This window comes from Cnephaeus nilssonii (assembly GCF_951640355.1).
Source record: "Cnephaeus nilssonii genome assembly, chromosome: 8".
Classification (NCBI taxonomy): domain Eukaryota; kingdom Metazoa; phylum Chordata; class Mammalia; order Chiroptera; family Vespertilionidae; genus Cnephaeus; species Cnephaeus nilssonii.
The window spans coordinates 29374265-29397939 of NC_137079.1; the positions used below are offsets into that span (position 1 = coordinate 29374265).

A 23675-nucleotide genomic window follows, 5' to 3' on the forward strand; every position below is an offset into this window, starting at 1 on the left:
TAACGTTCAACACTCCTTTTTTTATTTCCCAAGAGGGCCTTTCCTGATGGACCTGTGAAAGGAAGCCGTTTCCACCACCAAGGACGAGGAATGAGATCGTTCTGGCACACCGAGCACGGAGCACACCACGCGGGGACCTCACGCAAGTGCACGTGGAACCATGTTCACCACGGCGTGTGTATGTGCATGTAGGGGATGTGTGCACATCCACATGTGTATACACAGCACTCAACCATATGCAGTCCAGCCACTCTCAGGCAGGTCACTTACCTGGGATAGAAATACACATGTGTGTGTAAAAATGATTTCCTTTTTTTGTTTGTTTTAAATGAATCTTTGTTATCAAAACGGCACAGCACAGCAAAACTTTGGAGGAAAAACAGACAGTTTGAAAGATCACAGCACACCCAGGGGGCCTGCCAGGCAGCATGGTGGACGCCGTTACCTATCCGTGGGCTAATCACGCCTCGGCCCCGGCAAGACGTCCTTCAGCAGTGGCCTGTCCGGACTCAGCGCGGCATCGACCGCTGTTTTGAGTTTCGAGCTCTTCTGCAAGGCGAGGAAAGACACTGAGATGGCTGCCACGTGGGGAACCAAGAGAGCTCACCGGGCCGGCTGAGGGCAGAATCCAGCCCTGTAGCTGGGGTGGGGGCCAGTGCCCATGAGGGCCGCTCACTAGGCCCCTCTGTGTGAATAGGGCACGTTGGACTCACGTGAAAGTCTGTGAAAAACCCGGGGCAGGATGGGCACGGGGCTCTCAGTGTGGGCATTCCCAGGGGCTCCGCTGGGGGAAAGAGGTGGTCTCCCTAGCAGGAGGGAGCTGGTGCAGAGGACGGGCCACGCGGGAGAGCAGGGTCTCAGCTGAAGGGCCACCTGCCGGGCCTCTTCCGACCCAGCAAAGGCCAGCCTCTGTCGCGAGCACAGGAAATGCTTCCAGAACCCTGAAGCCAAAAATCCTGCCACACTCAGATGAAGGCTTCTCAAGTGCCATTTACTAGACAGCTGCCCCCCACCCTCCCAAAAACAGCACCAAGGTTCCCTGAGGGGAGGAACTGTGCGCCTGCCCATCCTTGTCCTTCTGCCTGTCTTCCTGTCTGCCCCAGTCCTTCTGTCCTCCCATCTCTCCTTTTCCTTCTGATCCTCAGCCCTGTCTCTAGTCAAACAGAAGAGTCCTGCCCACGGCTAGGATCCTGAAAGCCCAGTGCTGCAGGTCAGCAGGGCTGGACTATGAACACTGAGACTTTCCAGTCCGATCATATTAGTTTCTCAGTAATAGGAAGAAGATTTAAAAAAGTGAAGAACCACAGGTCTGAATTGCAGAATGTCTTCTGGGGAGAAGAAGAATGAGCTAAACAGGAGGTAGAGTTGTTGCCCTTTGAATTATATATAATTCAATTATATATAAAAATATAGGTAGTTATAAGCACACACACATATATATATGTATGCACACACATATATATATGAAACCTGGTGCCTGTGATGTTTTACTTTTTAATAGAACAGGTTAAAAGAAAAAAAAAATCCATCCATTTGAAGTACTATATATTCCATATAAGAACTAGCCTAATGTTTATTCCTCCAAAGTTTTGCAACAATCGGGGTGGTTTTACAGCAACACCAGCCTTCACCTCGTGCGTGCCAGGAGCGTGCTGGCTGCAGGGACTGTGTGTGAAGGTGTGGGTGTGGGGACACCTGTGGTCACACCCCATGTGGCTAGACACCACGGAGCACTCAGTGACGGCCTGCTCCAAGCAGCCAGAGTCTGGCTTCTGCAAAGGCGCAGAAGCGAATCCACTCTCACTAAGCGGCATCGATAGTTAAGAGCGCTCACGTTCAGCACAGAGCTGGCACGACTGGATCAATTCCATCAGCGCCCCGGGGACTGATTGAAGTGTTCCCAATAATTCCATCCTGAGCCTTTTCAGATATGTACACAGCGACATGAAGCTAGGTAATTAATTCTAATTCTGATGGCACCAGATTAGAAAACTTTGATTGCCAATAACCACTTGAACTGAAAAAAAAAAAAAAAAGTACCATCTTGTTAGTTAAAAAATAGTGTTTAAAATGTATAGAAGAGCAGCTGTTATTTACAGAAAAAAGGAGACTTTCCTTGCTTTAGGCGTTTTCCTATCAAACATTTTCCTAAGCTGCATTCGTAAACCGTGAATACCAAATGTGTTTTCAAAGTATCAATACTTTGGGGGAACACATAAATGTGGTATTTGGGTTCATGGGCTTACAGCTGGGACACAGACACCAGTCTCTAGATAATGCGTTGTCCCTCAAATCTTGGCTCTGATAAAAAGGCTTTGATCCAAGGCGACTGCCACAGAGAAATGCTGTGTGATTGGCTCTACCTGGCTGAGAAATAGGCTACTACAACTATTCAAAGCAAAGTAGAAGGCTTTTTCTAGAAACCATCAGATTAAAACAAAATTTTTAAAAACAAATTTGGTACAACTTTTGACTCAAAACACATTTCTCCTGGCTTTGTCCACAGCCCAGATGGCTGGCCCGAGCACACTGCACTGGGGAGGCCTCCGTTTCCCTGTCTGCAGAAGGGACTTAAGAGGTGAATGTGAGCGAGGAGGTCTTGCTACCCATCCTCTTTGGGCTGCGGAGAGAAGGACGGCACTGAGGAAACTCTGCTCACGCAGGGGCTTGCGTGACTTAGAAACTGCCACACCCACACCTTCACATGCAGGAACCACGAATTTAAGGCAGCACAGCCCGATGCGCTCGGCTGGGCCTGAGTGAAGACGCAGCCGATCCCTGCAGGTGGGATAGAATACTTCCAATGGACGCTGAGAGAGAAACACTGGTTAGTGGTATTGATAGAAATCACAGTCCACATGGCCTTCCCACCTCCAGGTACAAGTTAGCCCTGTATTTCCTGGTGCGGTGGTGGTTATCACAGACATAGGAGCCGTGAACAGCAGTGTGTTCGGCAGCTCTGGCTATTAAAAGTCAGTCCTCTGTTGTCCTGTGACTATAAACTCAAACATGCAAAAAGGCAGAAAGCATCACCTTGTTCCGTCAGAAACTCAGGCTGCTGGAAGTCTGAGAAAGCATAAAGATGGTGGACTGCTCGACAGAAAGGCACTGGTTCTTAGCCTGACAGTCCCAGGAGGTTCAGGAGGGGTCACGCACATCGTTAGATAAGGTAGCAGTGTTATTTAGGCACAGAGGTCAGAAGACGGAAGGGAACGAGGAAAGGAAGAGAGAAACAAGAACAACGGTGAGTCTGATTAAATGCCAACAATGTCCCACGTACACCAGTGCAGCGTGCTAAGCGACCAGACAATGCGGGCCACGTTCCTAACAGTTCTAGCCCCCCGTGTCCGGGGACTCTCACTTGCTAGAAGGCCGTGTGGACCGCATTCTTGCTGTATTTCTCCTCCTTGCCAGCAAAGCCCTAAAAACATCCCTGTCCTATATCACTTGTTTAAAGATGAAAACTTGAAACAATTCGTAGGGCAGTTAGACGTGCATACTCTCGCCGATCTCCTGAGTTTGTGTCAGCACTGACTTTACAAACATGGCAGGTACATACAGGAGGGAATCACTAGGAACTGGTGCCACTGGCTTCAACATTTTAAATGAACACCAGAGTTCTGAGAAAGCTCACCAACCCAGATCCCATTCCACTGCCGGGATCAGATGGGGTGGGGAAAAGGCAGTGCCAGGCCACGTCCACTGCACCCCAGGGAGGGCTACCTGTTTTCCATCCCAAACCTGGGCCAATAGCACTTGGAGTTCCAGCTTTCCGGAGTGCCTCACCACTGCTCCCAGGACCTATGACATGTCCTCTTCTGCCTTACGCCCGCCCTCCCTCCTTCACCTGCACAACCACCTGTGCTCTACGAGGAAGACAGGCAACCCGCAGGAACAGCCTCGGCTGTGGCTTCCGCCCTCTCACCAGGGCCCTTCCTTCTCCTTACTGAGGCTCTGCACCTCCATGGGCAAATCACAGGGGTGAGGGAGTGGGGGACGTGCCCTCCCTGAGATTGCAGGGGTGAGGGAGTGGGGGACGTGCCCTCCCTGAGATTGCAGGGGTGAGGGGGTGGGGGATGTGCCCTCCCTGAGACTGCAGGGGTGAGGGGGTAGGGGTTGTGCTCTCCCTGAGATTGCAGGGGTGAGGGGGTGGGGGACGTGCCCTCCCTGAGATTGCAGGTGTGAGGGGGTGGGGGATGTGAGCTCCCTGAGATTGAAGGGGTGAGGGGGTGGGGGATGTGAGCTCCCTGAGATTGAAGGGGTGAGGGGGTGGGGGATGTGAGCTCCCTAAGATTGCAAGGGTGAGGTGGTGGGGGATGTGAACTCCCTGAGATTGCAGGGGTGAGGGGGTGGGGGTTGTGCCCTCCCTGAGAGCTCTTGGAAGGGCCAGCATGGTTTTAGAAAGCTCTGAGTGACACCTTCTGTGTCCTATGCAAGTTTGGACATTCTGCATATCTCACTTCTTACCTGAATCCAGAATTCAGCTTGTTGGCCTCAATTTGGGAATGTGGAAACTAAGTAGCCCGACTAACTACCAGAATTTCCCAGGGTAAATGCTAAAGTTTTGAGTCAAATTCACCATCCCTAAAAATAATGCAATTTTATCTTTAAAATAATGATTGATTTAAACAAACTTTTTAAGATTTACATGAAATAATTGGTCTTTTGTATTGGCTTAATCTTTTTCTTATTTCAACTGACTATATGCTTAGGTCTAAACATTGGTCATCTTGAATTTTACCTAAGTTAATGTTTAAAATCATCTATCATGAAATTTATTATAATACCTGTACTGATGACACTTTACTTTCAACCCAAACCTTTCATGCTATCCTTGGTAATGACCGTATCCTGCTCTGGATCTGGGGAGCTGCGGCGCCCATGCCCCTGCGGGAGCCGCCGGGTACCTGGACTCTCTCTGTGGCGCTGGGCCACAGCTGCCTGCACAGGACTTTCTTGAGAACATCGGGAAGGAGGCTGATCGTGATGAGCAGGATGATGGCCAGCCAGGCAGGGCCACTGGATAACATCTGTATGAACACATAGTACATCCTTTGATAATTGAGGAATGGCCTGGAGCGTTGAGGGAAAGAAGAAAAACAACAGGATGGCAGGTCAGAAATCATCAGGAGAAACACTGAAATCCCGCTGTTTCCTCCACTAGCACAAAGAGCCCATTCATCCTGGCAGCTTTTACTCCTGGCACGATGGTCACTGGGCAAGCCACTGAACCTGCCTGCTTCGAATTAATCATAGCCCCAATGGGCTGGAGAACTTCCCCTATAATGCTGGGGTGTTCTGAATGGGAAAAGGAGGAGGGAATTGTCTGAAGTCATCCCAAAGGAAAAGTAAGTCCCTGAAGTTCAGTTTCAGAACAACAAAAAAGATTAAAATAGGTAATATTTTTGGATCTCAGAATCACAATGGCTGTTAACATGAAGATTTACAAAGGTTCTGTTCATCAGAGCTCTAGTTAACTATGTCATAAAATTCTTAAAAATTGTCTATAAGAATACAGAGCATGAAATGGCTTCCCGGACAGGCAAATCTATAACTCAAAGGAAATATCTATATTGGGCTCCGTAAAAGAAGTTGAAAAGGATGCAGCAATTGATATAATACTGAACTTGAGTTACAGTTTCATAAGCCCTAAACCCCGAGGCCCAGGAGTCACTCAGAGAAGTTTCCAGGATGAAATATTTCTCTTCTACGGCTGCAGCTTTAGCAGCTTTGGAAAGTTCACTAGAATTTCAGGGATTTTTTTTTAAGTTTGGCACAGGGTTGTTGGAAACCCACTCAAAATGTATCTAACATTTCTGTATTTCCAGATTGCAAAGAACATGTAATGCATGGCTTTGGTCACGAGAGGGCAGTAATGTAATGAGAGTTTGGGTGGGTATCAGCAACTGCCAACATGGGGACAAGGTTGATCACAGAGGCTTTCTCTACTTTCAGGGGCTGCCCGTGTTTCTCAGGAGCTGTGCTCCATATTGAAGTTGCAAAGTGGAGAGGATCCAGCCAGGCCTAATTGAAGGAGGCACTCCCTCCCAGGTCCCGGCCACTCCTCACTTACCTTCCCCTAGTCCCAGCCCTGCTCAGGAAAGGCTCTGCTTTATGGGGAAGGTAGAAATGTACACAGGAGAATGATAAGACAATATGGTACCTGTCGTGACAGGAGAATGCATAAATGCTTAGGGGACGAGGCGGAACCGTCTGTGAGGTGATTCGAGGGAAGCATTGAAGAGGACAAGGAACCACAGGGTTCTGAAGGATGAATAAGAGCTCAAGAGGCAGGCTAACTGGATAGCGCATTTTTGGTGGTAGGAAGAGCACGGGCGAAGGGGTGCTTGTGACAGCACCAGAACACATGTCAAGTGCAGCCAATTCCTGCCCTCATCAGAACTGACCAAACCAACATTGCTTCTTGAATGCTTTGTTGCAATAATATCTAAACCACATGTCCTGTCTGCTTTTCACTCACACGCTCTTTTTCCACACGGTGGTCTTTCTCAAACAGCAATCAGACTCTGCCACTCCCTCTGTTTAAAATCCTCGATGCTGTTCCACTGTGGTCAGATTGGGGCTGTGGTCCTACCTGTCCTATAGGCCCAGTGCGGCCTGCTCCTACCTCCTTTTCCAGCTGGACCAAGGCTCCTCTCCAGTCACAGTGGACTTGCCATGGCCCTGCCACAGTGCTTTTGCACATGCATCTCTCTTCCTTAGGAGTAGGGCTCTGTCTGGAGTCAGGCTGCCTCCACCCAGTGGTGCTGCTCTCTCTGTCCATCTTATCACTTACAGTGTATGGAGAATGTGGTTGGGAGGAAGACGGAATGAGACATGCGCTGTCAAATACTTAGTCCACGCCTCATTCCAGGAAGCATTTAATAAGTGAGACCTGTTATGATGATGGTGATTTTCTCCCAGGTTCCAGTTTAAATGACAATTTTATTTGAGAAACCTTCTCTGACCTTCAGTGTGAATAGGTCCCTTGCTATAGCATCCGGTTTGTTCCTCACTTGTCAAAACCCCGATAAGTTATAATCCAGCATGTTGCCGCCACTGAAAATGTGGGGTCCAAGGGGTAGGGACCATGCCTACCTCATTCCCGCCATGGCACAGTGCCTTGCACACAGCAGGCATTCAACAAATACTTGCACACAGGAATGAGGTTAAATGGAAAATGTGTTTTGAGACCCTGATGAAAGATACTGCAGGACTATAAAGGTAATAACGATTACATAATACTTATCATTCTTACCAGATAATTCCTCCCCAGAGGAGGGAAAAGACAACGTAGAATAGCAGCGACCCCCAGATGACAAAGTGGTTTATCCAAGTCCAGTAGTGTGTATCTAATGCCAGCTGAAAGAAAAAAGGTGATTAACAGGGATATTATCTACATGTCATGTGAGCCATGGCGAGGAAAGAAAGCCAGAAAATAATGAGACCAACCAATACCTTAATTTTAGCCAAAATGTCCATATGAAACTGGTCAAGGAAAACAAACCCTTATGCTTCCAATGAAGATACAGAATGTGTGAGGTCATGTCCCTGTAATCACAGCATTTCTAGTAACTCCCACCAGGATCCGGGGGAAACGCACTGGGAAGTGTTTCTCCCACAGCAGGGACCCAGGGGCGATCGCTTAAGGTATTGGCTATATTACTACTAAGAAAATTACTTTTGGAGTTTCTTTGTATCACTTTTTAAAACTCAGATGGATAGGTGTGGGGACTTTCATAATAATGTCCCATATAGAATTTGACTTTTAAAAGAGCTGGGCCCTGGCGGGTTAGGCTCAGTGGATAGAGCGTCGGCCTGTGGACTGAAGGGTCCCAGGTTCCATTCCGGTCAAGGGCACATGCCTGGGTTGCAGGCTTGGTCCCCAGTGCGGGGCATGCGGGAGGCAGCTGATCAATGATTATCTCTCATCATTGATGTTTCTATCGCTCACTCCCTTTCTCTTCCTCTCTGAAATCAATAAAAAAAAAATTAAAAAATAAATAAACAAAAGAGCTGGATTTTTCATAATACACTGATTTCAGTTAAAGTGCATTTTTTATTATGCTGGGGGGCAGGTGGGCTTGCCAATGAAAATAATTCTAATCTGAATCCTTTTACAAAGAAAAGGCTCATTGAGGGATGGGTGGAAAAGGTGAAAGGGATTGAGAAGTACAAATTGCCAGTGATAAAAATAGTCTCGGGCTGTAAAGGACATCATAGGGACTACAGGCAGTAATAATGTAATAACTATGCATGTTATGGAATGGGTATTAGACTTCATAAGGTACATAAATGTCTAATCACTATGCTGTACTCCTGAAACTAATATCATATTGTATGCCCACTGTAACTAATACATAATTTAATAAGAAACACCTGCCTTCTATATCATTCTGGAGGTCTGCGTACTGGGTCGCAGGGTGAGCTGAGTCTGCACCTCACTCATTTGAATGGTGGTAAGAAGCCCCCTGACTGGGCCCAGGTGCTCATCTGGACTGCGTGCTAGTGTGGACTGTAACTTGGAACGGATTTGTAGTTCAAAGATGGGGAGACCTACACATGCCGGGGTTAACTGTGGCCAGAAGCAGCAGCACCAACACGGGAGAATTTACCTTTAGTGTGACGGTAAACACCATCACAGTGAACACCAGCGTCCCAAAGGTCCAGTTTCCGAATATCTGTGGGGACAGAGAGTCCAAGCAGTCTTTTGTTAATATGCATTTTCCCCCTTTCACACTCAAAACGAGAGTGTTTAGAGGATACATCTCATTGTTGCCCTGCGCCAACACTTCACACCCCCAAGACACAGGGACTAGAGGTCTTGTTACTACAAAGTGAGAGGAGATGGCAGTGAACACCCTACCCTGGGCACTCAACCCCCCGGCTCCCCAGTGCCGTCCCTCAGGGCCGAGAGGGATGTGACCGAGAGGTGGAAACAGCCCTTCCTACACTGACAGTCCTGTCACCCCGATACTGGCTCCCTCGGTGCTGTCAACACACATCAGTCCTAACGTCACAAACTGGGAGCAAGAAAAACATGGAAGAGCTGGTATTACATACGCACGATGCTAACTCTGGTTTTTCTGTTTCAAGTTTCATGTCGAAGCAACATTTACCCGATTACCAAGTTCTATGCCTTCTGTGCGTTCAAGGATAAACTCAGTAGAGTTTCTGTCTATTCTCTTTTGGACGCAAGTCCAACGCCTGCCTGCTTTAGAAGAAAAGCAAGCGCTGGGACATTTTGCTAATAAGCAGCGAGAGAAAACAATCACGTCACGTATGTGCGACACATGGATGGGATTTCCTCGGGAAAATCGCAGGAAAGGGAGAAATGAGGCAGACAAGACAGAGCTGCGTGAAGGCCCCCTGCAGCCAGTCCGATGGCCAGAACCACAGACATGTCAACAGTCCTTCAGAAGAGGCCGCTGAGAGGCGAGAGCAGGGAGCAGGGCTCCAGGCGCCCGAGGACCCGGGCAGGGAGCCGGGGAATGGTGTGAGATGGAAGCACTCACGGGTCACATCATGAAAACAATACATTCCCACCTACAGACAAAGACACAAGCAAAATAGAACACCTACTGCTTGAGACTTCTTTCCCTTATGGGGGACAATTCTATGAGTAAGTTTCTTCAAGGTTTCCACACTAAGAACCTGCTGTGCCTGGTAATGCGAACCATGCCTCTGAGAAAACGTTCCTGTCCTTCTTTAACAGAATATAAAGCTTTATTTCACAATGAATTTAAAAAACGGGAATACAAATTGTCAACCTACACGTGACTCGATTCAGGTGAATGTGTAGGATACTCATCTTGTGAGACATCTAGTGAGGTAAGAACTACTGGTAGAATTCCAGAAGAAAAACTAAGCAACGTGTTAGGACTTTGTCGTAAACAGACTTCATAAGGATCCCGCCCCCAATGAACATCTCTTTACACTTCCTTCTACTTCAGCACCATGAGCGAAACTGGGTTCCCGTCACTCAGAGCTACACTCACCAGTGGCTCTCAGTGGGGAGGGGAGCGGGACTTCTGTCTCCAGGGGACACTTGCAGTGTCTGGAGACATTTCTGGTTGTCACCATGGGGGGAGGGGAGGAGAGGTGCTACAGGCATCTAGCAGGCAGAGGCCAGGGGTCTGCTAATTGCATTGGGCAACCCACAACCAAGAGCTCTCTGGCCCCAAGTGGCAAGAATGGTCAGGCTGGGAAACACTCAAAAATAAGTGTTCGCCCTTCAATGCTTAACTTCTGAGGCAGAAAATTTCATAACTCTGAGTCTGGCTGCAGTCTGGCAGAGGACTACAAAAATGCTTGGCCAGCTGGGTGTTGGAGAGCAAACCGGCTCTGTTTTGTTTTCACTGGAGGCTGATGCTGTTAGCCAAAGTGAGGGGTGAACCTGCTATAGGGCGAGGGGCAGCTCTGAATCCCATGCGGGCACCATGGGCGGGACCTGGCAGTAAGGCCGCCACCCTGCCCTGCGCTCCACTTCCTCACACCCTAGCCCGCTTGTTTGCCACCCCTGCTGGGTAGGAAACCTGGAACTCATTTTAAAAAAGTGTTCGATAATAGCAAATTGTGGAAATGGAGTCTGCACAGAGAGAGACAGGATATCTCCAACAGCATCACAAATCAGGGACACGCTTTCAGCCACTAAAGTGACTTCTTTATCTCTCTCTCCAGAGGTAAGGGGGTACTGCTCTAGGGCACTTCCGGGTTTTCTTGTATTTGTGGATTATGGTAGCTCTGGGATCACAAATTAGGCATCCCGATGCCTACCTAGTCCAGTAAAACACATGGGCCTCAGCCGTCATGTTTACAGGTGAATAGCAACAAAGCACAACTACCTTGAACCCAGAATTGAAACTTTGGTTAGAACCCTGGGCAATGCTGGGATCTACTCCACCCTCACCTATGCTCTCGTGCTATTTCTGGCCCTTTGGGATAGACAATCATGATATTATCTCTATAAATTCCTCTGAATTTTCTTATTTGTTTTAAGGCAGCCCTTAGGCTAACCGCTAATAGCCAATGTATTATTAAAAATGTTTGCCATTATTTCTATGGATTTTGTGGTGGGAGGTGGCATGGTTCACTGGGATACCAATCCTCTTTCTCAAAGAACTGTCGGGAGGGACCATCTTTTTTCCAAGCTTCATTAGCTCCCATGCCCCCCATGAGCCTGATTTCCTAACTGTTATCTCCATTGAGAATGTCACTAACTTCATAGCCTCACTCAAGATGATAATGAGAATATTGTAGAATGTCCCTGGAGCCTGCCCTCCACCAGATCTACATTTAATCCCTTCTCACACTTCTTCCTCTCTCTCCTGAAGATGGGTATTTTGCAGGAAATGTTCCTGCTTTTTAAAGCCCTAAGATCCAAACCAATTTATTTTTTATGCGTAAAAATATCCCACAACAAACCTGACTTGCATTTTTTTCAAGATCACAGCCACAAGAAACACCTACATTTCCTTCATGCACAGATTCCGGATTGCTACCAAGTCTGCTGGCACAATTTGTCCTTGCTCCACTGGCTGGCGATGGTTCAAATTGCAGCTACCTTGATGTTTACTGACTCATATTATACCACGCTCTAAACTTTCAAGTGTTCGCCTAGGAATACCCTGCTGTTCAACAATAATAATCATTGCCTTAGCATTCTCATTTGAGAAGTAATTATGGCTCATGACGTCTGTGCTGAAAATGCCCCTAAGTGAATTTCCCTTTTTAAAAAGTTATCCGTGATTCAGTGTTCTCTCAATACTACATGTGTGCTGTACACATTCCTATAAGATGATTTAGGTCTTTAAAAAAGTGGTCCTCCTCTACTGACAATCAATAAAACAGGGCATCTAGTAATACCACCAAGAAGATGCATTCTCGTTTATCGGGATACACCACCAGAAAAGCGATGAGCATTATCACCTCCACGTTGCCCTGCCACCTTAGAACCAAGGGCATCGCCATCAGTCACCTGAGACTACCCGTGTTTACTGGCATTTTGCAGGTTTACTTGAATTACTACAGAACTAGCCTATGACGCTACTTTTAGTTCTGCAAGTGATCTAACACTCTTCTCCCCCAAACAAACAAGAATTTAAGCATCAACAATGCGGAATGAGAAAGGCTCTCTCTGGGGATGCCCAGGCAGTGTGTGTATGGTGTGTGTGGGGCGGGGGGGGGGGGGGGGGGGGAGGTGTCTAGAGCTACAATAGCAGACATGCAGCCTTGGCCTTGCACTTGACCTGGAGTGGCCTTGGGCTATGCCAATCTCTTGGAGCTCCTGTCCTCCTAGTGACACAGGGTAAGTATCCACACTAAGTCCTTTACACCCTTGTCACTCATAATTAGGGATGCTATGAGTATTATTTGTCTTGCTGTTACACTCTAGGTCCTTAGATTATTTAACTTCTATAGAGTATTAGTGAATTGGAGCTAATTTCGCCTCTAAAATGCATAACTATAGACAGACAAACACCTCACATTAAATACTTTGTTTGGCACCACATGCCCCATGTACTGCTTCCTAATATCACCATGCGTCTCAGAAGCTTTTCATATGACAGGATGTGCATTATGTGTGCTTAATCTTTGTCGTGACAGGCCAGTGAGCAGAGGACTCTCACAGCTCTTGGCTAATGAGTGGCAAGTCACCCACCAGGCATTTCTTAGTGGGAGTGGTACAGGTCAACTTGTGTTTTCTTTAACCTGATATCTCTTTCTGTCATTGTTTCAAATTCTAATTAATAGTTCTGTCCAATAATGGCTGAGCAAAGGCATGCAAGTGTTAATTATGGGAGATATAAAAGTGTTGCAGAAAAGCATCATTTTAGAAGTTGAGACGTTAGTATTTAGGATCTGTAGGGGCTCAGGGCATCCTTAAGGAAACAGGAAATAGGAGATAAGTCAAGAATTGGTAGAAATCCTTGGATCATATGCAAGGCCTCAAAACACCACCGCATCCATTGACCCACAGCGGTATAAGGAGTGGCTGGTGGAAGTTCGGTTGGAGACATCAGGGCTACTGGAATTTGAGCAGGAGGAGAAGATGCTGCTGAGACTTCACCTTGGCAAGGCCTCTCTATGGTCTGTACCCCAAAGCCCCACCACACTGGTCAACCAGCACTCCCTATAGGTTCTTCAGGCACACCTATAATTTTACTATGTAACACTGAGGTTAAACAATTAAGCAGCAGCATGGACTACAACAAATACTATACATTTTGTACCAAATATCCTGGGTTTGAGTTCTAATTACCTGACTTTGTACAAATTCTTTAATCTGTCTGAAGTGTAGTTTCCTCAACTATGAATGTGTCCATGGGCGATGGCAGTTGAGAGAGGATAAGATATGTGAAAGTGAACTGCAAATAAAGTGCCCGATGAACGGCACTTACTTCCGTATCGGCTGGCTACCACGGTCCTGGAATTTCAGTCCTCAGGACACAGAAGCTTAGTTCTTTTTAAGATACATATGAGATGCTTACTTAAAGCATAACCCATAAGGACAATCTTATAAAAGAAACATAAAGAATAATAAGACAGCTCTATTTAATGACATTTATGACCTGCTAGCATCCAGAAATTAAAATAAACTAAGACAAAGAACAAATTCCAGAAAAATGCAAAGTTTGTAGAGGAGTGAAAAAATTTTAAAAATTCTCAAGATCAATGTAGTAAAAACTGGTTTACGTTATAATGAAAGATAACTGCGCCTTTTAGTAACGAGAAATGAGAAACAAACAAATGGGTAAACAAATTCCATGAGACCTGTAGCAAGACCTTTGGGTTTCAAGCCAACAGTTCTAAGAGATGAGCCACACAGGAGGACAACATGGGGAGAGGTGTTCTGTCAGACAGGAAATGAAGCAAACTTCTGTTCACAAGCTACCCTTATTTACATCAACAACAGTGTTTATTTTTACGGCTACGTAAATACGTAATATTCGGGTAGGGCACAATTCTGACATGTGCTCCATGTCTTTTGCAATTGTCCCAGGTAGCACGCGTTTGCCACATTCAAAGCAGTGTCCCCAACAGGCCCCGCATGCCTGCATATGTTGCCTCTTATTTAAGGTAAAGGGAAGCTCAAACAAGTCAATCTGAAAACCGTCACTGACTCAGTGGCAATCCTGACACAGAAATCCAGAGGTAAACACCAAGTACAAATGATCAGATGTACACAGACTTCTCTAATACAACTTTCGTCTACAGGAAGGAGAGGGGAGCAGCAGCTAATAGTGTTTCTACTGACAAAGCACACAGAAGAAGTCACAATTTGAAAATATTTTCGAGAAATATTTTATCTAGAATGCACTCCAAAAACATATAGAGGACACACCCACAGTTGTCTTACCATGTGTGTGTTGGTAGTCATTATCTGAGAGTGGGAAGGAAAGCAAGTCGCAAAAAGAAAAAAATCAAGATACAAATAAAACAAACCCTAGAAATTATGCAACAACCAGAGAACTGATGTCTATTAGAAACTATCAATCTACTCATTGCAAAGGAAACAGACACTTAAGTGCATGTGAAAAAATGGGAAAATGTGTTAAATACAAAAGTAATTCCCATATTAAATAAGCCATGCTTGGCGGATCTAACTGAACCACTAGATAAATAGCAAATGGTGAAATATACGTTACAGAAACAAAGTCTGAAACCCTCAGGAAGGGGATTTCCCACAGTCAGCCGAGCTATGCGGAGCAGTGCATTTACTGACGTCCTATGTCCTGTAAGCGATTTGGTAGCTAGATACCCAAATATCAGGAGACCCCACAGGCTGTGCTGAATAACTGCACTGACCACGGATTGAACACCAATCGAGGGTTATTCCCAGGCAGCCAAGACAACAAGGCCCAGTTTGGTACTAACCTGTCCATTGCTGGTCACAGTTGCATTTTCAAACATGAAGTAAGCACCAAAGAAAAATACCAGAGCGTCGAATACTCCTAAGAATGTCCAGTAAATGAACGCTCGCCAGCGGAGTAGAGCGTTCTTGGTGATATCTCTGTGGAAGGAAAACAGTGAGAACATAGTGGCTGCATTCCATTAAAATGGGCCTCAGCCAGGGACCCCGCTGTCTCCATTGTGCTCTGCAGTGACCACCTGTGTCCACTAGGGGCCTCTAAGTCACTGTTGAGATTCCCCCAGTGAAAACATCTGACAAAAATCACAACCAGGGCACTGGCGTGGGCACCATCCACCCATCCTACTTGGGTGTCCCAGTTTTACAGAATCTCTCTGTATTCTTTCTTACAACTACATGTGAATCTAAAATTTTCTGAAATACAGTAAGTTTAATTTAAAAAGCCGTAAAAAAAACCAGTAACACATTGACATATGCCAGACATCCTGAAGTGCAGTCCTGAAATAGCAAACATAATTTCCTTGTTATTAAAACATACTTTTTAAAAGCAAAAAAATAAAAAAATATAAAAATAAAAAAAATAAAAGCAGAAAAGAACACACCAAAATCAGATCTGTTAACTTTTCTCCCCCCTCACTGAATAAAGCAGAGCATATGTGGTTTTTAAAGAATAATTCAGATCATAGATGCACTGGGGTTATAAGGGGATAGACATCCTTATCCCCAATCCTTTCGTAATTTATAAAAAAACAAACAAAAACCCACTATGGTAAACAAATAAAAAAACAAAAGGCATGGTAAAGAAAACACAATATGGTAAAATACGAACTGGCTTAATATGTACATTTCAAATGCAATATAAGTCTCCTATCTATTAGTAAATTTGAAGTATAATCAGTCAAATTACATTGATTCTTGCTTAAGGACTCTGGTAAAAAAGCAAGTGCATCAGCTGACACTGCATGTTTCTGGTTTTAAAGTAATTCAACCAGGCATTTATTTGGAGGCACCGCCCTCTGGCTGCCTCGTTATTCTCCAAGCTCTAAAGCAAGTGTGCCTGAGGCTCCGTACCTGTAAAGGGAAGGGTCCCTCTTGAGTGTGTCCATGCTGACGTGCTGCTCCATCAGGCTGTACAAGAGAATCGGAAGGGAAGTGAAACTGATGTTGTACAGTGTCAGGTAGGCGGTGTCGTACAGCGTCTGCAGGAAGGAGAACATCCACTGAAAACAGCACCCGTGCACCTTGTTAAACTTTTTTGATTGTTAAAACATATATTTTTAATTTGCAAAGACTTAACACGAGCAGTCTGGAATACAGACAGAGCCTTCTTTCTACAGATTTAGAAGGACCAGGACAATTTTCAAAGCTACATGATGTCAACTAGTCAAGATTAAAATCATGGCTGAGAGAAGGCCCGACAGTAACCCACCCCATTTGGCCACTGCAAACTTGCAACAAAAAAAGTTGCATAAAAGCTTGCTATTTTGATCGCCATCTTCAAGCTTCAATTTCCCCCAGTGCCGGACCCTTCAGAGGAAAGCAGGTGGCCACCGCCCATCTGAGCAGGACAGGAGAACAAGTGAGCGAGGGAAAGGAGGTGCCCTGACGGTCTCTTCTCCCATCAGATGGCCTGCACACCTCTGCTTGGCACTTGAAAGTGTCAGAAGCCAATGAATTGTGAGACACCAAGACAGAATCTCAGATTTAGATTCAATCTGTTCAGAAAGCCCAACACAGCTCTCCTGGGCTTGGGGTAGGCAAGTTCTGGGCACATCACTCACTGGGCCCCACGGGAGAGCCTGCAGTCAGCAGACGTGGGCCCCTCCACGCCACTCCTTCTCTCCACCCGCTGATGGGCTGCTGAGGGCACTTAGGCCTCCCTCCCCATCCTGGCCTGCATGCTTCTGCTGTCTACTCTCCCCTCACTGCAGCCACCCCCATGTGGGAGGGAGATAAGGCTCAGGGGAGCTTCTGACTTAAGACATTAGGACTCACCTGCTGTGAAAACCCACAGAAGAACTGGTATAAAAACTGAGGGAAAATGAAGCAGACATTCTGAAAGACAAGTCACATGCCTGTTAGTTCAAGGGAACACTGGAAGAAGCATCTAACCTCCTCAGAGGTTGTCCACGTGACACCACTTTATCTGGGGAGTGACCCAAAGTGTCATATGCTCTCCTATGAGCAGGCAATGGGCTTTACATTTTTTTCTCTTTTTCAATAGCACCTACAGTGCATATGTGACCATGTTCTGGAAACTCTGAGAACAGATAATGTAAAAGCAAATTTGTTGAAGACATAGAAGGGAGCAATGTAGGTGTCGGTGTAAACAGGAAAGAATCAAATTGCATAATGAATAAGGAATTAGTTCAAGGAATTATAAAAGAATGCCCCTTTCTCATTCATGATATCTTCTTATTGATTCCACATGAAATTGTGTGAATGGGAGAAAAGCGCTAGGATCAGCCCCTTCCTTACTGACAATTACTTCTGTTTTTACATAAATCACCCCTTAAGGCATCTGTCTAATGTGTCATTCCATCGCGTGTAGTATATTTCACCGAAACAGTGATAGGAGCAAGGAAGTACTTCCTACCTTATAAAAGAAGTATTGCACAAGCTCCGATATCCTAATGTAATAAAAATGCCCATGAACGAGTAGCATCTTCTTTAAATGCTTAAATTTAGGTATTGCATAGTCACTGTTCCTTGCAGCCTGACGACCTTCCTTTCCAATGACGCCTATAAGAAGGGAATAAATGTGCTGAGTACACGCTTTCTCAAGAACATGCAAGTGAAAATGGGAATAAGAAAATAAGGTTAGATACAACCATGGCTGTGAGATTTCTCAGCCATGAACGTACTAAATCCCAGACGCTGCCCTAAATGTGTCATCTGAAGCCTATGATCTTGCCTTTGGCTGTATCCCCTTCTTGTTTAGCTGAAGTGATAAATCTCAGTTACCAAGATGCGCAGGAAATCAAAAAACAAGAGGCTTACCTATGCCCACATGGGCCTCCAGGATCATGCTGACATCATTTGCGCCATCACCGATTGCTAATGTAATAGGGTGCTCTTTTGAAAATTTGATTAATTTAACAATCTGGAAAAGAAATACAGAACTGATCTTCTCTGTTTTACTTTTGATAAAGTTATCATTAACTAAGTTTAAATAAGAAAGATATAAGTTAGATAAGAAAAATGAAAAAGTTATTTACTTAAGCAGGGGTGGGGGACTTTTTTTCTGCCAAGGGCCATTTGGATATTATTTATAACATCATTTGTGGATCATATAAAATTATCAACTTAATAATTAGCCTGCTATATTTGGTCAAGCATTTAATTAACTCACTCCTAATGCCTTGGCAGGGCCAAACCAAATGATTTTGTGGGCCTTATAAAGCCCATGGACCGGACGTTCCCCATCCCTGGCTTAAAGTAAGTGTACTACATTTAATCTATTTTATCCATATATGATATATTTCATACTGAAAGAAAAACAAAATAAAGCAAAAGTAGCTAAGGTTTGATTACAATGAGATATGTAGGAAATGGCTGGTTAGCAAAATGAAGATAGACATAAAATAGATGAAGTAGTTTTCAGTTACAGCTACCCTCACATATTTAAACAAAAGGGAAAGTATATTTAAATATAAAAAGAAAAATCTCAACATTGTATTCTATTAGAAAATATTACTATTCCAAACTATTTGCTATCAAGCATCTACTTTTTAAGATAAGCTATTCTTAATGCTATTTTAATTTTCAGACTTGTCATGTGTGTAAAAACAAATCTGACAGTCCAATACAATTAATAATTTCCAAATGTTTTAGCCAATTTCTTTATAATATATCTATTTTCCATTCATGTGTCTAAATAATGGTTTGAGATACAGAAGTAAAAAAAATAGGGGGAAAATATATAGATTGCCTTCTTGTTTCAAGATGATAGACTGAAACAAAAAATAATTTGTAAAAAAGTTTGTTAGACTTGGTTCAGAACTGCGTTTATGTATAGTACATATAAGGTTGACATAGAATCAAACACATAAGAGGGGGGTAGGGAATAAAACCATTTTTTATCTTAGATAGAATGTATATGAGTTTTCGAGTCTCAGCTTGTCCTCACAAAGAATTACCCAGGGAGGTCCAGTCCTATATTCTTAGTAACACCGCCACTTAACAGATTAGTGAAGTGCACGTGCAAGGACGCTAAACATGACCTCTTTGCACGTGGTATTTAGGACTTTACCTTAACCCACTGCGTTAGTCTGAGCAGTTACGGTTTTCTTTCATGAATCGTTCACAAGAAATTGGTCTAATGTATCTAAAATGTGGTTTAACAAAATTGGAACTGTTGTAGTTTTATATCAGAAAGAGATCTATGTTCACATACGTATGCCATAATGCTTTAAAGAGTATTTTTTAAAAAACCATCAGGTGTGTGTTTCCACAAGAATATGCTGCAGTGGGTAGAACATGAGTTTGGAATCCGACAAATGGGAAACCAAATTCTGGCTGTAATTTTCCAAATGCCTCCTTTTCGAAAAATTACCCTGGTTTTTTGCACCTCAGGTACTTCCTTTGTAAAAGTAGATTAACATCAGCCATTTATCAGGGTTACTCTGAAGGTGAAATGGGTTCGTGTGACTGGCTCAATAATGCTAAGGTCACACCGTCTGCCTTCAGTGTGCATTCCTGTCAATGATCATACCTTTGTGGTACGGTTTTATTTTATGAGACAAGTCAGACAGAGACATCGCCCCTAGAAAAGGGTCATCCATTTGATTCAGTGAACTCGTACTAATCACAATAAGCAAAACAAGACCCATGTTTTAAATTTCTATCACATTTGCTCCTATGTAAAAACGGTGGTACTTGGCTAGATTTCAAAAAAAAAAAAAAAAAAATCAGTGGTTATGACCACTAATGAATGGCTTTCAGTATTTAAATACCCACCAACCACTAGCTAATGATAAGGGACAGGAGCACGGACCTGGGCCTTCTGCAGAGGGGCCATCCGGCAGCACAGCACGGCGCTGCAGTTGCGGCAGATTTCAAGGAACAGTTCTCGGTAGTTGCTGGAGCTGCCATCTTCTCGGGGTTTCATTATTAAAGACAGCGCAGCTCCATCAATAATTAAACCATAGTCTTGCATATCTGTTGAAAGTCTGTTAATGACACAAATCAGAGAGATTACTCAATAACTAAGTTTATAGATTTTAGAAGACTACATAACTTTCTTGAATATCTAGAGATGCTACAAATCCATGATCAAGGGATTAGGAAACTAGTATAGTAACTTGATGTTGTCAATATTCTGTGACTTTAAGCAATACAATGTACAAGGAAACCGATTTTACCATAGGCCAATGTACACAAGAGTTAAGTTCCCGTGGCGCCTCATCAATGTTATAGCAAAACAGCATTGACTGAAATGATGTTTTTCGAGGACCTGCTATACAGTAATTCCCCCCGCTTATCCTCGGAGAACACTCTCCAAGAGCCCCCAGTGGTTGCAGGTAGTACCGACCTATAGACACTATGTTTTTCCCGATACATACATATATCTGATGAAGTTTAATTTATAAATTAGGTACAGTAAGAGATCAACAATAACTAATAATAAAATAGAACAATTATAGTAATATACTGTAATAGAAGTTATCTGAACAGGGTCATTCTGTCTCTCTTGTGGATATACTGGACAAAGGGATGATTCACATTCCAGGTGGGACGGAGCAGGACAGCTGAGATTTCACCACGCTACGCAGAACAGTGCACAGTGAAAACCTGTGAATTATTTCCGGTGTTTTCCATTATTACTTATTGACCATGACCACAGGTAACTGAAAGTGGGGAAAGTGAAACTGTGGCTAGAGAGGGACTATTGTATTTCTTGTTTTATCAATATGATCTTTAAAGTACTGAATGTAAAGCCTTTGACTAAATTTTAAAATTGTGTTTTAATTATACATTCACATTTCACTTAGGCAAAGCAAACACACAGTTCTAACTGTGGATTCCTGTGTGTGTCCCAGTACTGCCCAACAACAGAAGGAAAGCGTTTATCTTGCAGTCTAAAGAGGTCAGTCTTTATTCCCAAACTTCCTGGCCCCATTGGCCACCCTCAGTCTTCATCTTCACAGCTAATATCTCCTTGGTATTATGCCTGTATGACCTTCATTGGGAAGAACATGGTTATAATATTTCTCTTTGCTGGGTTTCAAAATTACAAGGGACATCTCTAATCCCCAAAAGGAACTCTGCAGAATTAGGTGAAGGGAAATAGCTTTGTACTATTTATGAACAATTTAAAATTTGCATTTGATTAGATAGCTGCTTTTGCTTTACCTACATTAATGACAACCTAAGACGATTCAAATAAAGTCTATTCTTAGATCATGCAAGTAACACCAGGAAGGACAACATTTATAAAATGTATCAGAATAAATTCTGAGTATTCTTGGAAAAAACAACAACTCTGGAGCATATATTGTTTTGTCTTAACAGACAAACAACCATGTATTATTAATATTTCCTTCCCTGGTCTGGCAGATGCTCTGAGGAATCCAAAGTACTGCCTGTCCTCCCCCACCCCCCACCCCAAGTGTCTTAGAAACAGATGAGAACGCAGCCGGTGTGGCTCAGTAGTTGAGTGTCGACCCATGAACTAAGAGGTCATGGTTAGATTCCCAGTCAGGGCACATGCCCGGATTTCAGGCTCCATCCCAAGTAGGGGGCATGCAGGAGGCAACCGATCAATGATTCTCTCTCATCATGGATGTTTCTCTTGCTCTCTCCCTCTCCCTTCCTCTCTCTGAAATCAATAAAAACACATTTTTTAAAAAGACACATGAAAATGATCCTATTCATAGTATTTTATAAATCAATCAATCAAGTCTTTTTGTATCCTTTAACCAGCAGTGTGAAAGTACACACACACACACACCCCTCTCTTATGCACACCCTCTGTGTAAAAAGACACGTTACAGTTGCTAAAAAGAAATAGCTCTGCTCATGTTTCAGGTGGTCTCTAACCATGCTGATGCTGTCACTGATGGGAGGGCAGAACCACATTCCCAGCAAGGGTGTTGAGGCTCTCTCCTTGCAAACGGAGGTCACCTACCCTGAGAGGTTGTCCCTGGTTAAGCTGCCATTGTGGCGCAGGACAGTTTTACTCAGCTCAAACAGGACATCATGTAAACTCTGCTCCTCGATTTTCTTGGTGGTTAGTTCAAGCAGCTGTGTGTTCCTCCTGAAAAGTTTGCAGGCGTAGCAGGTGGCTGCTGCCGTCTCCATCTTGTCCCCGGTGAGCACCCAGACTTTGATGCCGGCCTTCTGCAGAGCTTCTATGGTGTCAGCAGCTTTCTCCTGGAGCCTAGAACCCAAAAAACGGAACAACAAACACCAGGGCTGACAAAGGCAAATAAAAACAAACCATTTCAGAAACTTGTGACCTATTAAAATATTTTAATAGGCCTTCAGAATTAAAAAGCACCACCGTGCCCTGGCTGGTTTGGCTTAGTGGATAGAGCGTCGGCCTGTGGACTGAAGGGTCCTGGCCAGGGGCACATGCCTGGGTTGCGGGCTTGGTCCCCAGTGGGAGGCGTGCAGGAGACAGCTGGTCAATGATTCTCTCTCATCATGAATGTTTCTATTTCTCCCTCCCTCTCCCTTCCTCTCTGAAATCAATAAAAATATATTAAAAAAAAAAGCGCACCATCACGCTGACTCATGATCTTATGGTAAAATGCCCGAATCTGTCTTTAAAGTGTATTAAATTTTTACCCCCTACCCAACTAAACACTTTCTAATACCTAATAGATAACATGAATAAAATATCCAGAAGTAATGGCTGTCTTGCATTGCCATACACCAGCATGGCATTTTTGGTCTAGCTGGGACTCACTACCCAGAGAGTCTTTAGGCAATTGTAAGAAAGACCATATAACCATCAACAACAAAAAGTCCACCCAGGGAAAAATGAGATCTGGAAAAGAGATGGTCAGTAATATTCATCATCTTTTCTTTTGGCAAAAACTGTTGAAATTTTGCCTCTTATCAAATTGGAGGCCAGGTTGCTGTAAACCATGCAACACGCTGACAATGTTAGCAGTGGTTCTATGACTGGCTAACAGGCATCACAAGATTCCGAAGTGTCAGCTGCTGTGTGAAGCGTTTCTCGTGTGACATTTCACGTTTACAACCAACATAAGGGGTGAGGACTTTATCACCACCCCATTTTACGTGTGGAAAATCCAAAGCTGCAGAGGTTACAAAATGTGTCTGAGGGTAAACGGCTCTCTTGACATTGGTCAGACTGTCTCACTATCCATGAAAGTCTGGCATCAAAACCATGCTTGCCTCCTTTGGGGGGCCTGGCCTTTTTCCAAATTTTAGAGTCTTAGGTTTTGATCGGCGTGTGGAATGTCGCCATGTGTCTCTGCCAAGCACTGCATAGAAGAAATGGATTCAGATTCTAACTGGAAAGATTTGGTTAGATTCTGGAATCAGCCTCCAAGGTTGACCATACAATCATAGTATTTTAGAGATAGAAAAAATCTCTAATTTCATTTTTTTTTAAGGAAACTGAGGCTGAGAGTGGTCTGCAAAGAGGCTGGCCAGAGATTTTAAACATGTACACAAATATCATCACTTCAAAGCCACCCACACCATTATCTATTATCAATATTTTGATGTCTCAACTCCCCAATGAGTCAACCTGCTCCACAACCCTCTTGAGGGCCCCTGCACATCAGCTCTGCCTGCTCGGTTCCTCCATTCGAAAGAGCCTTCCACT

General features: G+C 44.3%; 1 protein-coding gene across 3 annotated transcripts in view; it reads right to left on the minus strand.

The window, feature by feature from the left end:
* ATP11A (ATPase phospholipid transporting 11A) overlaps positions 1-23675 on the minus strand; it is a 139254-nt gene that overhangs the window by 5008 nt on the left and 110571 nt on the right. The window contains exons 19-29 of one of the 3 annotated variants that reach the window (XM_079779573.1): positions 22002-22253; positions 19869-20043; positions 17873-17975; positions 17469-17614; positions 16868-16927; positions 15944-16071; positions 14878-15013; positions 8616-8681; positions 7259-7362; positions 4908-5073; positions 446-549 (exon numbers count right to left, since the gene is read on the minus strand). In XM_079779573.1, the coding sequence (XP_079635699.1) occupies positions 457-549; positions 4908-5073; positions 7259-7362; positions 8616-8681; positions 14878-15013; positions 15944-16071; positions 16868-16927; positions 17469-17614; positions 17873-17975; positions 19869-20043; positions 22002-22253 (1429 nt within the window). In that variant the 3' untranslated portion in view covers positions 446-456. Of the gene's footprint in view, positions 1-445; positions 550-2444; positions 3121-4907; positions 5074-7258; positions 7363-8615; positions 8682-14877; positions 15014-15943; positions 16072-16867; positions 16928-17468; positions 17615-17872; positions 17976-19868; positions 20044-22001; positions 22254-23675 lie in introns of those variants that run through there. The other 2 variants (XM_079779574.1, XM_079779572.1) reach the window with 2 other exon arrangements.